The 17,393-nt window shown below is 48.1% G+C and overlaps 1 protein-coding gene across 1 annotated transcript in view; it reads right to left on the reverse strand.

Moving 5' to 3' along the window:
- The window catches only part of GSTCD (glutathione S-transferase C-terminal domain containing), a 991,325-nt gene that overhangs the window by 821,661 nt on the left and 152,271 nt on the right, over positions 1–17,393 (reverse strand). The window contains exon 2 of the mRNA XM_086962035.1: positions 15,109–15,552. Coding sequence (XP_086818161.1) covers positions 15,109–15,528 — 420 coding nt within the window. The 5' untranslated portion in view covers positions 15,529–15,552. The remainder of the gene's footprint in view (positions 1–15,108; positions 15,553–17,393) is intronic.

Here is a 17,393-nt window from a genome sequence, read left to right on the forward strand (position 1 = left end):
GGGTTTTGGGGTACAGGGGTATTTTTTAGGGTTCAGAGGTAGGTTTGGGTTTTGGGGTACAGGGGTATTTTAAGGGTTACGGGCAAGGTTTGGGTTTTGGGGTAGAAGGGTATTTTAGGGTTCAGGGGTAGGTTTGGGTTTTGGGGTACAGTAGTATTTTTTGGGTTCAGGGCTAGGTTTGGGGGTACAGGGGTATTTTTAGGGTTATGGGGTAGGTTTGGGTTTTGAGGTACAGGGGTATTTTTAGGGTTCAGGGCTAGGTTTGGGTTTTGAGGTACAGGGGTATTTTTAGGGGTCAGGGCTAGGTTTGGGTTTTGGGGTACAGGGGTATTTGTAGGGTTCAGGGCTAGGTTTGGGTTTTGGGGTACAGGGGTATTTTAGGGTTTAGGGATAGGTTTGGGTTTTGGGGTACAGGTTATATTTATAGAGTTAAGATGGGTTAGTGTTTAAGGGTGTTGGGGTATTTTAAGGAGTAAGGGTGGGTTATGATTATGGGGTGCAGGGGTATTTAAAGGGAGCAGGGTGGGATTAGCACACAATATGAGACATGGCATGAAAGGCGGAACATACCACACGCCCCCAGCGTTTGTCACGCCCCCAGCATACGCCCACAGCACAACGCAGACACGCCCACAAGGGACTACTTTGCTGGCACGGTTTTTTTACCTTTTAAATGTATATGGTGGGCGTCTGCATAGCCTATGTCCTTCTGCTGCAACTGCCCTTTCCAACGTTGTATTGGGTGTTGTGATTGGTGCTGTGGTTCTTGAGATTACCCGCCTTAAAGGTTTGGGCTCTCTCTTTATTATATTAGTATGGATACACACACACACATATATATACACATATATACACACACATTTACACATATACATATGCATACACACATATACATTGACACACACACACATATACATACACATAATACAAATATAATCCTACTGGCGGTCGCCAGAAGGTAGCTATCGTGGGGATCTAAAGCATTTTTTTTGGCTAATAACTTTGGCACTGTTTGACGATTCTTCACAAAATTCTCAAAAGAGACGTGGATCCACACGCCAACAGCAATGCTGAAATTGGCTGGCCATAACCTAAGAGAAAAGTTGCAACTTACATTTTGTCAATCAGGACATGATCCCAATTTTAAAAAAAACAAATACTCCCACTCACAAACCCACACAACCACTCAACATCCATACAGTCATTCACACACCAAGAGACCCAGATAACCACTCACACACAAACTCACAGACACTCACAGACCCACACAGGCACTCACACACCCATGTACATACTCATACACCTACTCGCACACCTGTATAGACACTCACACACACACACTCAGACACCCACAAACCACTCACAGACCCACAAAGCCATTCACACATACAAACACCCACTTACACAACCACCCAATTACACACATACCCACTCATACAGCCACACACACACACACTCGAAGACCCAGAAAACTACTATCACACCCATACAGCCACCCACACGCCCAGAGAGCCAGAAATCCACTTACATGCCCACTTACACTCATACAGCCACTCACACACCAACTCAAATACCCAGAAAATCACTCACACACCCACTCACATACCACAGAGGCACTCACACACCCACTCATACACTGAAGTACACACCCATTCATAGAGCCCCTCACAGATCTGCACACCCACTCACACACAGGTTACAGGGACGTTATATTTAGGAAATAGGTTACAGGGACGTTATAGTTCAGAAATAGAATATTTTTTTAAACTTCGAAATTCACAAAAAAAACAATGTTACAGGAACGTTATAGTTAGGTTCAGATTGTTTACACACACAAAACCACAGAAATTCATCTGAAGGTACATTAGTGCCTCCCTACATTTCTTAAAGGTCAATAATTTCAGAATGTGCTTGAGAGAGTTGAAAGAAACTATGATCAAATTTACATTAAAAAAACCAGAATGCAATAAAGATTGTTCAGTCTGGTCGTCCCAACGACATACAGATACATTTTTGTTCCAGTCAGAAAAACACAAAAGATGCCTGCCCTGAATCTAAAGAGAAAAAACTTCTCCAACTGTGTAAACTTCAAAGTTCGAGAATGGTAATTCTCCTATTGCTGGTGTGATAAAGTAACTGGGAACGGAATGTTTACTGAAAACTTTCTCCGTTCTTTTGGAGAATGTGAACTCTATGTGGCAGGACTTAACCTGTCTCTTATTTTGTTTACTTAACCCCTCCCCTGCTGATGATGGAACCGCTCCGTCATCAGCCGCGGTGGCGCTGTGCTGATGATGGAGCGGTTCCGTCATGGCCCGCCCGCCACTCATGCGCGGCGCGAATTCCGCGCCTGCGCTGAGTGTTCTATTGAGCGGGCGCGGCCATGACGGAACCGCTCCGTCATAAGCACAGTGCAACCGACGCTGGTGACGGAGCAGTTCCGTCACCAGCATGCGCCCACCGCATTTCCGCCCCGCCCCCTTAGCACTGCGGCGGAATAGCCGCCGCAGTGAAGGGGTTAATGTATTGCGTCGGGAGACCAATGTCGGTGAAAGACTTACTGAAATAGTTCAGCCAAGGAATAGAAAGACTCTTATGAACACAGAGACAATCTAAAATTACTTCTCTGTTAAAACTTGCTTCAATATTAGCCAACATGCTAACCAAAAAAATGAGCTGGGGTCAATGTAATGCTGTCTGACACCTTCTAAATTGAGTTTGTAGTGTGAAATAAAGTGGGTGCTGGATAGCGGGAGATTCAATAACCGCCTGCAAATCCTGTTTTCTTCTACCTGTATCGGGAAACATTATGGCACCCCCAAAGCCCCGCTCCATATGCAGCTGTAGGGACACACTGCGGATTATAAATCTTAAAATAAGGGGAAATAGAGCCCTTGCCTTCCCTCCGGACAAGATTAAAAGGACCCTGCCGCCATACCTAATTTTCAGGCACACTGCTTTCACTTGGGGATGGAAAGAATTAGGGGAATCAAAAGTAACACCCAAGAAACAAAAATTCTGTACCGAGCTCAGGGATTGCTCTTGCAACTTTAAGGACAGCAGATTTCACCTACCTGGTCCACCGGCCATTATATGTGACTTCCCACAATTGGTTAATATGTCTAGGTCACCCATAAAAGATACAAAAGATTCTAACAGAGTGTGCAAGGCACAGGGCATCCTACCCATTAAAACAGCATTGTGGGCATATAATTATGCCAGCATAAATTAATTAGCAATTTTCAGCACCTCCCAGGTAGAAAAATTCGTTGATATAGATAATGAAGAGAGGTGCCTAAACGCACCCCTGGCGCATCCCATTGGCTAAGGGAATGAAATCGGAGATTTTATTCCTAATCGGCCATATCACACCCTAGCCCCTAGGTTTTCATGGAGGAATACAAGGAAGTTATCAGGGGGACTTCTACCCCCAGATTTATTCAAATCATCCATAGCTTGTCCCTATTCACACACTCAAATGCAGAAGATAAATCCATAAAGGCCAGGTACAATAGGCAATGCCTAGCGACAGTATATTTACTCCCAATCAAATGCAGGTTCAGGCACTACTCCACTGTACCTAGTCCAGGACGAAAGCCATACTGGGAATGGGACAGACTGTTATTGTCACTGACCCAAGTCTGCAGATGATTGAAAATAGCTCTCTCCAGAATCTTCACTGAACTATCAATAGGAGATATCGCCCTCTAGCACTTGTGGGACCGCTGTCTCCTTTTTAAAAATTTGAACAATTGTGGAATGAGCCCAGGAATTTGGAACTCTGCTATACAAAGAGTTAATGAATATATTAGTGAGCAGGGTCCCCCATAAATCTGGATTACATTTAAATAAGTCTGTAGGAATCTCATTAGGCCCCGGGGCTTTACCTCTTGAGCTGTGTTTGATTGCTTCCTCCGGATGTATGACGTTACAACGCATGCTTTTACCACGCATGCTGTTACAACGCAGGTTTTACTACGCATACCATTACAACGCATTACACTTGGGGGTGCTGGATAGTGAATAGTTTAATGTACTATTCCAACTCCAGTCCCCGTGGACACTAGGGAAGGTGTTGGATAGTCAATTAAACGTATTCCCTATCCTAGAGCGCCCCCCAGTGTAATGCGTTGTAATGGTTTTCGTTGCAAAACCTGCGTTGTAACAGCACTGCGTGGTAAAAGTAGCGTTGTAAAGGATGTTTCCCCTTCCTCCACTTCCTGAGGGAAATCTGAAGAGGAGTGGATTTATCTAGGAGCTCATGTAACCTATCCTTGCACGCCTTGTCTGTGGGCATCTGATAAATGGAAGTAAAGGGCTTAACTCACTCCTGGCTAGAATTATTACAGACTAGGAGTTGGTTTGGGGGAGCATCCTACTGACGAAACGTACTGAATATGTCCCAGAATGCTTTACTGCTATTCTGAGCAGTTGCTAGTTCCAGCGATTCCCAGTCTCTTTTGTTCCATGTCCCTAAAAGACCGCTTAAAGTCCAGCCGACCTCCCGAAACTACCTTTCATTTCTAGGGGGCCCGTCAATTCTTTCCTCAGACAGTGATTAGCCGCTGAGCATTTTGCATTGAACCTGTGTGGGTGCTCCTGGACGGGATGATGCAGTTTCAACAAGTGGTTCTTAATGTGGGAGCATAAAAGTTGTTACAGGTTGGCAAGACTTCCCTGGAATCCTCGCCTAAATTCCCTATGAACACAGACATTGTTTTGAGGAGCAGACCAAGCGTAGTGCTAGGGTTTGTAAGGTGCCAGACTAACATGAATCCATCTCTTGAGTATTGGTTAATTCCATCACACGCTGTTGACGGTTTGTCCTTCCACAAAGGGAAGTCCCCTTATATTGAGAGCGCGCTATGATTCCTCCCACCACCCCCCCATGGGTTTCTATCATTGAACTATTGGAACACCACTGCAGGAAGTGTCTCGGGGCAAATATGTAGTCGATAACTGACGCCAGGCCCCTTTCCCCTATAGGTTGGTTTACTTGGCCCTACGCCCTAAAAGTGGTTAATATGTCTACAAGATCGAGTGAGGCAACCAATGTCCTCCACTCCTTCCCCTTGGCATCCGGTAGTACCGTTTCTGCGGCCAAACCCAGGCAACCTCCCCAAGTTTGGCATTAAAGTCAGCACATAGCAGGAATCGTGGCTGAAGTGTGTTGCCAGGCCCTATTGGTTTCAAACCCATAATAAAACCAAACAGCCTCTCAAATAAAGAACAAAGGGTCACATGCATCAAGCTAAGGAATAGCGATTCCTTAATAGCGATTCTTAAGGAATCGCTATTAAGGAATCACAATTCCTTATGCATGTAGGTTTTGCTAAAATATTAGCGATTCCTACATATTCCTTTATTGCCTATCACAAATTGTGATTCGCAATTAAGGAATGCCTTCCTATTCATTCCTATGGGCCTAGAAGCCCGCAGGAATGAATGGGACAGCATTCGCAATTTGCGATTACCAAATAGGTAATCTTAAATTGCGCATGCATTTTCAATTGTGCAAGGGGGCCAAAAGGCCACCCTGATGCACCCCCAACAAAGGTAAGTATGCACATGTGATGCACACACATGCCCTAAGGGCATGTGTATGCACCACATTGCACTTTGAAAAATGCATTTTGTGCATTTTTCATAAGAATTGCGAATTACCATCAACTTGAAGTTGGTGGTAATTTGCGATTCCAAATTGCCAAAAACGCAATTTGTGAATGCATAATGCATCGCAAATAGGGGATCGCAATTTATGATTCCCTAACTGCATTTGCAAAATAGGTAATCGCAAAAATTGTGATTACCTGTTTTACGAATGCCTTTGACCTTGATGCATCGCAAATAGCATTTTACCGGTCGCAAATGGTCCGATTCTGCAAATCGGCCCGTTTGCAACCGTAAAATGCTCGATACATGTGCCCCAAAAAGAGTTAGTAAAGTCATTATAATAAAGAATTAACCAGATAAAAACAAAAGGAGCCAAAAGTATCCTTCAAAATCAGGGCCTGGTATGCGGGCTGACTGAGTTAGCAGATAGTTCTATGCTAAGATGTAGGTTGACCATATAGAAAGGAAGCCCCTTGAGACGAGGCTACTACAGGGGAGGAGTAACAGGAAAAAACACTGCATAAAATTGGGGTAATAGCCCATATCTCCTACATAACAACAAAATAAAATGTATCAATAAAGGACAGCTAATCTGGGTTTAGGGTCTTATCTTTTAGGCCTGCCACATTCCAACTCACAAGAGAACAGGAATCACCGAACCTTGCCACCCTTACGTCATGCCCCTGCTCCAGGGTTACAACTACCCTAGGAGCTTCAATTGACAGATTTCCAGGGGAAGGTAGTAACAGTCCATCTACTTCTGATAGGATGTCAACCCGATTCCCTACTGGTATGTTAAAACTATAATTAAAGGGAACAAGGGGGGGTAACAGTGGAACCGGATGGTAAGGGGGCTGTTGAAAAATAATGCCCCCCGCCACATATATCCAAAGATTTGGATTTCTGGGGGTGTACACATACTGAATGTGTTTTTAAAAAAAAAAAAACACGGGGAAAAGAGGCTATGGAGCTCGCTGGAAGAGAGCTATTTGTATTCCTTCCCAGTAGAGTCCGTGCCACCAACGGGTATCTGATGGTGATGATAACAAAGTCCCCTTGAGAGGTAATAGGGTGCATGGCGTACTCCTCACAGTTCCTCAAATGTTGTCAACTTCGAAGCATGCCATAAGTACCCAAGTTTAGTCAGACTAATCAAGTCCCAGTTTCTGAATCTCATCTATTTAAGAAATACAAGTATTTTGTCCACCCACCCAGGGGTCTCACAGGTAGGATTTCCTTCTACTCTACCATCAAAGTGGTTGCCAGCCATGGAGCATGGATATCCACTGGTGAGGGACATCTGGGAACAATATGCAAATAGCTAATGTCCCCATGGAATGCATATAAAGCATGGACAGAAAAGGCTCATAGTGTTATTAGCCAAGAGGCTAAGTGTCAGGTACATGGGAGTAAACAATTCACATTAAGTGTTTATTTTCATAAATTGCATATGAATTTGCGCTGTTGTATGCAAATGCTACTTACCAGTATGCATCTGTTCTTGGCATGTAGGGCTGCTGACATTCATATCTGTGCATAGTCCGCCACCTAGTGTTGGGTCCGGATGATTGCACATTGTTGTCCTGGAAGAGTCTTCGAAGTATCACGAGATAGGTGGCTCCTCCCCTGGACTACAGTGCGCATGGGCATCGCCTCCATCCCCAGATTGTTTTTAGCCATAGGCAGAGATGGAGTGCAGAAGTGAGTGATGACCATGCTATGAGCATATGTTTGTATATGAATATATACTGCAGCTGCTACAGGCGCCGGGGAGGAGGGTGGGCGATATGAATGTCAGCAGCCCTACATGCCAAGAACAGATGCATACTGGTAAGTAGCATTTGCAGTTCGAGGCATGTGGGCTGCTGAATTCATATCTGTGCATAGAATACATAGCAGTCCCTCCATTAGCGGCGGCCGCCCGTGCCAGCTGCAGCAGTCTGAAAAAGCGTTTTTAGAACAGCCTGACCAACAGCTGCCTGTTGTTTTGAATGCACGTCTACACAGTAGTGCTTGGTGAAAGTATGAGTGGTAGACCATGTGGCTGCTCTACAGATGTCTTCTAAGGGAATGTTACCTAAGAACGCCATAGAGGCCCCCAACTTTCTAGTGGAGTGGGCCCTCGGTGGTATAGTGAGAGTGCGCTTTGCTTTAGCGTAGCAGATCTGAATGCACTTTACTATCCATCTAGCTATTCCTGCTTTGGAGATTGCGTTTCCCTTGTGTTGAGTGGCAAAAGCAACAAAAAGTTGTTTGGTTTTGCGGAAATCTTTTGTCCTGTCCACATAATACATCAAGGCCCTCTTTACATCAAGAGTGTGGAGCATCCGCTCCGCCAGCGTCTCTGGGTTTTGGAAGAACACCGGCAATTCAATAGTTTGGTTCATGTGGAACTGTGAGACCACTTTGGGCAAGAATTTAGGGTTAGTGCGGAGCACCACCCTGTTGGCATGGACCTGGAAGAAAGGTTCTTGGATGGTGAGCGCCTGCAGTTCGCTAACCCTCCGTAGCGATGTGATTGCTACTAAGAAAGCCACCTTCCAGGTCAGAAACTGCAGTTCGCAAGAGTGTAGTGGCTCAAAGGGGGGACCCATCAGCCTTGTAAGAACCACATTGAGGTTCCATTCCGGTGCTGGTGGAGTCCTTGGTGGAATGACTCTCTTGAGTCCTTCCAGAAAAGCCTTGATAGCAGGGACCTTAAAGAGTGACAGGTGTTGCCTATTTTGGAGGTATGCTGCCATAGCCGACAGGTGAATGCGGATGGAAGAGTAAGCTAGATTACACCGATACAGGTGAAAGAGGTAACATATGATGTTTTGAATGGAAGCGTCTAGCGGGTCAATGCTGTGCTCCACGCAGTAGACGACAAACCTCTTCCATTTAGCCGCATAACAAGCTCTAGTAGTGGGCTTTCTCGCTTCCCGAATGATGTCCATGCAATCGGGAGGAAGATTAAGGTAGCCAAACTCTAGGACTTCAGGAGCCAGATCGCCAGGTTGAGCTGTTGCGGATCTGGGTGCTGAATGTCGCCATGGCTCTGCGTCAGAAGGCTGGGAGTGAGATGAAGCCTTTGATGCGGTACCACGGAGAGTTCCAGAAACGTGGTGTACCATGGTTGGCGAGCCCACGTAGGAGCAACCAGGATGAGAGTCATCGAGTGCTGCCTGAGCCTGCGTGCCACCAGCGGTATCAGAGGTGCTGGGGGAAAAGCGTACGCAAATCTGCCTGACCAGTTCATCCACATCGCATTGCCCTGTGATTGGGGGTGTGGGAACCTGGCGGCGAAGCTTTGGCATTTTGCGTTCTCCTTTGTGGCGAACAGGTCTATCTCTGGATGACCCCACCTTTGGAAGTACGGTTGGAGTACTGATGGATGTAACTCCCACTCGTGCATCTGATGGCTGTGTCTGCTGAGCAGATCCGCCATCTGGTTGTCCTTGCCTGGGAGATGTTCTGCCATGAGGAATATGTTTCTCTGAATGGCCCACTTCCACATGCTCTGAGCCAGATGAGACAGCTGTGGAGAGTGTGTTCCCCCCTGCTTCTGGATGTAGTACATGGCCGTCATGTTGTCCGTCCGGATCAACACGACCTTGTTGCACAGATGTACTTTGAACGCCTTTAAGGCCATGAAGATTGCCATCAGTTCCAACACATTGATGTGCATCTTCCTTTGCTGAAGTGTCCATAGTCCCTGCACTGTGTAATGGAGTACATGAGCTCCCCATCCCTGGAGAGAGGCGTCCGTTGTCAGGATGATCTGTGGGACAGGCTCTTGGAATGGTCGGCCCTTGCAAAGGTTTTGTGGCTTCCACCAATGCAGAGAGTTGTACGCCCGACCGCTCACCAACACTAGGTCTGTCAGTTGCCCATGAGCCTGAGTCCACTGACGTGCCAGGCACTCCTGAAGCGGACGCATATGTAGTCTCGCGTGCGGGACAATGGAGATGCAGGAGGCCATCATGCCTATCAACTGCATGAACACCCTCGCTGGAAGCGAGGTCTGAGGTCTGAATCGTTGGATCAGCGCCTGGATGCCGGCGATTCTCACTGAACTCGGCTGCGCAGTGGCCGCCAGAGTGTTGATTGTCGCGCCCAGATACTGACGCACGTGGGCGGGCTGGAGATGGGACTTTGGGTAGTTCAGAGAGAATCCCAGATCGTGCAGGAGGTGAATGGTGCGTGACACGTGGTCTACGCACTGCTGTTCCGTCTTTGCCTGAATAAGCCAGTCGTCGAGGTATGGAAAGACATGGACGTGCTGGCGACGGAGATGCGCTGCTACAGTCGCTAGGCACTTGGTGAAAACTCTTGGTGCCGTGGTGACCCCGAACGGCAGGACCCTGAACTGGTAATGCTGGTCTAAGATCTTGAATCTGAGATACTTCCTGTGTGAAGGATGCAGGGGAATGTGAAAATAGGCATCCTTCAGATCCAGCGTCGCTAGGAAGTCCCCCTGTTGAAGTAGGGGAAGCACCTGCTGCAACGTGAGCATATGGAAGTGCTCTGAGTTGATGTACCAGTTCAGGGGCCTGAGGTCCAGGATCGGCCTGAGTGATCCGTCCTTTTTGGGAATGAGGAAATACAGTGAGTAAACCCCTGTTCCTTGTTCTTGCAATGGAACGAGCTCTATCGCCCCTTTTTGCAGCATGATTAGTACTTCTTGCTGCAACAAGGTCAAGTGCTCGTCGGACATAGCACGGCCTCTTGGCGGTATGTCCGGTGGAATGGACGTAAGTTCTAGACAGTACCCGTACTGAATAATAGACCTCACCCACCTGTCCGTGGTGATGGATCTCCACGCCGGCAGGAACTGCTGTAGTCTCCCCCCGACAGGTGTTGTGTGATCGGGGGGAAGTGACAAGACGTCACTGCTTGTTGGAGGCGGTGGACCTGGAGGCATTGTTTCCACGTCCTCTGCCCTTGATATTATTGCCTCTGTAGCCACCCCTGCCCTTGTTGTTGTTATACGAGGACTGGGTGTTACCCTTGTAGTATTGCGTGGTTTGGGGTGCCTGGCCTCTTGAGGTGCCTCTTGAATTGGAGCGGCGAAAAGAACCACCCCGAAACTGCTGACTTTGTAAAGCCCCCATAGACTTGGCAGTTTCGGTATCTTTTTTCATCTTTTCTAGGGAGGCATCCACTTCAGGGCCGAACAGATGGTCAGGATTCACCGTCTGACCCAGTAATGTGGTTTGTATGTCAGGCTTGAACCCAGAAATTCGAAGCCAGGCATGGCGTCTGAGTAACACGCTTGTATTGATAGCCCTGGAGGCCGTGTCTGCCACATCTAGGGCACATTTGATGGATGCATTAGTAATGAGTTTACCCTCCTGAATGAGCATCTCCCCCGCCTCCTTGTATTGGTCAGGCAAGTGTTGTAGGATGGCCTCTAACGTGTCGTAATGGGCCCTATCATAACGTGCAAGCAGGGCTTGGGTGTTAGAGATCCTCCAAATGTTTGCTGCCTGTGCAGCAATGCGTTTGCCCGATGCCTCAAAGATCTTTGACTCTTTGTCTGGGGGAGGAGCATCACCAGTAGTCTGCGAATTCGCCCTCTTTCGAGCGTTGGACACCACCAGGGAGTCCAATGGCAAATGTCCCTTAATATACGTGGGATCCGTGGGCGCCGCCTTATACTTCCTGTCGATGCGAGGATTGACCACCCGCGCCCGGGTGGGCTCCTTAAATACCTCCTGTGCATGCTTCAGCACCCCTTGGAGCATAGGTAGCGTCTTGACTTGCTTTTCGGCTACCGAGAAGGTGTCGACCAAGAAATCCGCATCCACCGGGTCTGAGTGCAGTTCGACGTCATGGTTCGCTGCAGCTCTTTCTATTAATGCATTAAACGCCGCCGAGTCCTCCGTCGGGGACGTCTTAGTGGCGAAAAGTTGAGTGTCCTGACCCGACTGCAGGTCGTCCGTGTCGCCTCCTGCTGTCCAGGGCACTTGCTCCTCGTCCTGATCCGAGTACGCAGGATATGTGTACTCGTCGTATTCCTCCTCCACCTCAGGCACTGGGGAATGGGCCGGCGAGCGTTCCATGGCTTGTGGAGACAGAGGTTCCATCAGAGCCGAAGAGTCCGCAGAGTACTTTTTGTTCTTTAATGGAATCCTAAAGGGTTCCAATGGCGGCTCCGAGGTAATCTTTCTTTTGAGGAGCGACAATTTTCCGGTGTTGGCGTCGATTGTCACCTCTCGACGCTCCTCCACCGCGAGCGGTTGGAGCCGAAGCTACCACCAAGGCAGCCTTCGGCGTCAATGCTTGTTGAGAATGTCCGCTCTGCTTAGGCGCGAAGGCCTTCGGCGCCGACTTGGGAGGAAGGGTAAAACGGATGGGCGTTTGTCCCTTGGCAGGCTTCGGCGTGGGCCTTGGCACGCCAGCGTCCTGGCTGGGAACCACAGTGGACTGTTGGATCCGCTTCAAGGATTCTCCCACCTTCTTAGTAAGGGATGCCGAGGGCTGAACTGTCTCGAGCGCCTCTTCGTCTCCGAGAGCCCGGTCGTCGGCAGGCCTCTTCTTCGGTGCCGACGCCTCTTGGCCCGTCGCACCGTCGGCGTGACGCTTCTTCGAAGCCGTCTTCGGGTCCGCGACCCCTCTCGGTGCCGACACAGCCGCGTCGGAAGTCTTCACCTTCGGCGCCGACCCCGAGGACTTCGGGTCGGCCATTTTGGCGCGGCTTTTGTGGTCGGCCATCTTGGCGTGGCTCTTCGAGTCGGCCATTTTGGGTTTCGTGGAAGTTGACGCCTCCAGAACCTTCTTTACCAACGCCAGTTTCGGTTTCGGTTTCGCATCCGAGGGTGCGTGACCAGTTGGCTTCACTTTCGGTTTCTTGCCAGAAATGTCCGTGACCGGGCCCGGGGGCGGGGACGTAGGACTTGTAGTAAGATCTCGGGTAAGGCCCGAAGGCGATCCCTCGACCTGGGCCGTATGACGGGGGGAAACCCCGGAGTCCGTTTGGGGATGCTCTTCCTCTGAGCTATCTCCCATGGCGGCACAAATCAGTTCGTCGTCCCCTACCTCACCGGAGACTTCGTCGCCGGCCTCCTCGTCCGCGTCGTAGGCCTCTTCTTCGGACGCGGGGCCAGAGTCCGACTCTTGTACGCCGGCTTCCTCCTCAATCGACTCCTGAAAGACGTCATCAGGTGTGGGTGCCGAAGCCGACAACTGTGCCTGGAGTCGATTAGCCCGGCGAATCTTCAAAGTTTTTTTACTCCTAAACTTTGAACAAGCCATGCAGGTGTCTTCACGGTGATCCGGCGACAAGCATGTGTTGCACACAGGGTGCACGTCGAGGTGCGAGTATTTCGAGTGACATAGCGGACACTTCTTGAATGGAGTCCGCTCCATCGCAAATGAGTTAGTGTAGGCCCGTCCGCGTCGAAGCACGTGGAAGGGCAGTAGGAGATTGGAGCTGAGAGTCAGTAAGAAAACCCGAACGCAACTATACCGACGCCCAGCCTAAAGACCTTTTGGTCTCAAGTAAAATCGAACAACTATCGGTTCCGAAGGAGGGAACCGAAAACACATCCGAACCCTATGGCGGAAAAAAACAATCTGGGGATGGAGGCGATGCCCATGCGCACTGTAGTCCAGGGGAGGAGCCACCTATCTCGTGATACTTCGAAGACTCTTCCAGGACAACAATGTGCAATCATCCGGACCCAACACTAGGTGGCGGACTATGCACAGATATGAATTCAGCAGCCCACATGCCTCGAACTAGAGCTAAACGCAATATTATGGTAAATGTGTAATTGATTCACGTTTTATTGTTCCTTATAGTGACCCCCGAAGAAGGGCGCTTGCAGCCCGAAATGCATGTTTTTTTTTAGAATAAACGCTGCCTTTTTGATGAACTCTGCTTCAGTCGTATTTATGTAGAGAGGTCTGAATGGACACAGCATGAATATTAGAAACTTGGACAATGGCACACAATTCCACGTGTAGATGAGTACTTCAAATAAATGTGGAAAAAAGATGAAAAGAAGAAAGTACATAAAGAATACATTGATAACTAAAAAAGAAAGGATATAGGCCCAAATGGCGGAATCAAGCTATGAGAGTGGTTGGGGGCGTATCCACGCCCCCGCTATTATATGGAGGTACATGGGAGAAACATGCCCCTGCATACAGACGCCTGACCAAGGTATACTCTAGCTATGCTCCAGTTGCAGAGCAATTACTGGAGGGCTGAAGCAGCCTCCCTGAAGAAATCTACCAGGATTCAACATGGAGCATTCAGGGCTATATGAAAGAAATCTCAGAACTGTAATAATTCTTAAACATGCTGCTCCTCCCATTAGGGTCAGTGCTTTTGAAAGTGCACCAGAAACGTTTCAAGACTGAGATCATAGAAACTCTTTTTGTCCCTGGTCACCATCGCTCCTAAGTACATAAACTCCTAATTAGCAATTCAGAAGGGGATGAATCCGAGGGGCTCGATTCAGTACTTTGCAGCATTCATCAAATGTACCAGTTTTCTGAGCATCTACATTTTCCTCTGTAGCATTAGTCTTATTATGTTGGCTTGTTATGGAAAAGGAAGATGTTTGCTGTAAAGCGTGACATCATTGCATTCTGGCATCCTGTTCATTCATTGCATTCTGCAAACGTTAACAGGATGCCGCCAAGACTTTCGCGCGCTATTATCAGAGAGTGTGTATTTTTAGCCAGCATCTCAATGAACAGATGCCTCGCCATCCTGCTGCCTGCAGTTTTCAGCGAGAGAAGGCGAACATTCCCTTTAAGACTAGAAAAGGCAAGACTGAGCACTAACTAGATTGCTAGTAAGAGGCAGCACTGATCTTCCACATCCCCGTGTCTGGAGAAAGGGTCAGAGGGAATAGGTGGAGCAAGAGACAGGCAGACAGACAGTCTGTGGGGCTGAATGCACTTGTTTGGTGACCACCAATCTAGCTATTAGACTTCATATGTGTAAGAAGTAATTGGGCTGGGATGTAAGAGCCATCACATAATCGCCCTGCAAGTGCAAAAGAAAATCAACAAGCATTGGCAAAGTAAATAAATCAGGCATTGAGTATCAGTCTTCAGCTGATGATGTTTGTCCGAGGTTTTGTAAAAATGTATTGTTGAATCAGCTTGCTGCACTTCACCAGTATATTTTAAAATTAGCTAAAGGCAAAATAGTGTGCACATGTTCTCCTGGCAAAAACAGAAGACTGTTGTCATTCACAGTGAAGTTAGCCAATGGCTGAAGTGGGCTGACCCATGCTGTATGCTGTAGTGGGCTGAAGAAAAATATGATTGACACAATAACAGACCAATGGATGAAGAGGGCTGCCTGAAAGCCCCTGTAAGTACATTATGTACACACACACACACACACGCACACACAGTTTTAACACAATCAAAAGGTCTTCTTGACTAACGATAGACCTACATACGTTACCAAAATGAGAGAAAGATAGAATTTGTGTGTGTACTTGTGTGCGACAGTCCCAGTTGTAACAAGCAGCAAATGAATGCACTTACTTCTGCACATGCCTTCAAGCACGTGTTTTTAAATCCCAAAAGTTCAGAGACATCCTTCTTTACGGGGTCTTCTTCACAGGCTTTCTTTATGATGCGCCTCAGCACAACAGCCAGCCCGGCCCGGCAGAAACTGCTGCGACTCTCAACCATGGCAGGCAGGCGGCAGCTCTGGGCCACAAGGGGGAGCTCTCCCCTGGAGATGGTGCTGAAATCCAGGTTTCTGAGAAGGTCCATGCCAGCCAGCTGGCGGTCCGTGCATGTTTCAGAGGGTACCAGGACAATCTTTAGCTCTTTGCAGTCACAGTATGCCACCAAAAACAAGCATATGGAAGTATGGAGGGGGAAGAGGCACCCCTCATGGTCAAAAGAAACATCGAGGTACAGATACTCTTCAAGGACATTCGTCTTATTCTTTTCCATTTGAGTTTTTCAGTTTCGTGGCACCTGGGGATCAAACAAGAGATGTAACTGATTGAATCTCAAAGGAGCACAGCAGACCACATACATCACATTTTGAGCACCATTATATAAAATGCAGAGCAGCAACTTATTTGCAGAAGTATTCATATTTGAAACTGTAGTGTCTTGGTATTCTCTTTGCTATCCCTCTCTACCTCTATTGGAATGTTGATGTGATGCATCTATCAGAATGTTGGTGATCTGCCTGACAGATTACAGTTGGCTGGGCTGAGCACCATGCTGGATGCTCCTGGTGGGGTCTCTCTGTACATCTTGGATTAAAGCATCACAAAATACTACTCAACGTGTGGACTTCTCATCATTACATTCACCTTTCAAACACGGTCTTCTAAGACGAATGTTTTTCCTCAAAGTTGATTGCGAGCCGTTATCAATCTAGATTAATGTCACAGATCAACGGAGCAATGCGAGTCTTACGCTTTTAGTATTACACATAGTTGTTATTGATGCGGGCATCTTCTAACAGAATTACGGAATAATAGAACTGTTGGGTCTTGGTTCTCTTGGTTGTGTTTTTTATGGTTCCTGCTTTCGATGCATCCAGAACTACATTCTCTCACACTCGCTGGAGAATTTCTTCTCTCGCAGTATTTTTCAGTTGGTGCAAATAGGGACCTCACCTCCGAAGAAGTCTCGTTTCAAGCCCTGTGATCTGTGTGACAGTCAAATGCCCATCATGGATCCATAGGACAACTGTCTCCGTTACCTCATGTGAAGGCACAACACTCTGTAGTGTGAACTCGGCCAGCAGATGCACCCGAAGGCCATCAAGGGGTGTAAGGGGGCCAAGATTTTTATGGCTCCCTATGAAGAGCGTCATTGGGGGCACCTTAGGACATAGTTGCCCGGATCAGTTCACCTTCGAGTTCATTCCCACCCACCAGATCTTTGAAGGACAAGAATAGGCACAAGAAGAAGAAAAAGTACTTCTCTTCCTGAAGCTCAAGATTGGGTATTTCCAAGTCTCTTCAGGCCTCATCTCTGGAGCCAGAGTTAGTAGAAATGTCCACGGTGGCACTGTCAGCGGCCCATGAGCCAGCACCGCCGTCTCCACCTCCACAATCAACTTTAGTGCCCACTTTCTCTGAGTGCCCGGCTCCGTGATGGATCGATCCATCAGCCTTCACACAAGCCATGATGGATGTCTTCAGGAGGGTAGAGCACCCTTAGGCCCCATGGGGCCAGTCACAGGCCCATACGACCTAATTACATGGGTGCCTGTACCGCCATATGGATTCTATGTGGTGCCGTCCCTATCTTTTGGACCCCTACCTCACCATCAGGTTTCAAGGCTGGCGACGTTGGAAACGTCACTACCAGACAGGTGTGACCCTATGCCAAATCCAACACAGGCATCAGACTCTGCACAGCAGCTCGGCCAACTCTGTGTACAATGCCACCTTCAGTGTTGATGGTAGCAATGCCTTTGGCATTGAAAGGGATGCTGCAACCCTCACCTGAACGCCTGTTGCCAGTAAAAATCCATCACTCCAGGGAAGAGACATGCTTCTAGTGGAAGAACAATACGCCCTATACCGCACTAAGTGGGCTGATTCGGATGTTCAGATCCAAAGTGGTGACGATGAGGACTCTGGACCGACTTCGGATGGGCTAGCCCTGGAGGAGGTCAGTGGGATAGATGCTTCTCCAGAAATTAGCACTGACCCCGCTCCAGGCATGTTCAAGCCCCGCCTCCCTCAAAGATTTTGGATTTTCACAAGGTTATCAGAAAAGCAGATGAGGACCTTGACCCACCACTATCTGCAGTCGAGCAAAGAGCAAATATCCTCATGGCTATCTTACAG

This window comes from Lissotriton vulgaris, chromosome 3_1 (assembly GCF_964263255.1).
Source record: "Lissotriton vulgaris chromosome 3_1, aLisVul1.2, whole genome shotgun sequence".
Classification (NCBI taxonomy): domain Eukaryota; kingdom Metazoa; phylum Chordata; class Amphibia; order Caudata; family Salamandridae; genus Lissotriton; species Lissotriton vulgaris.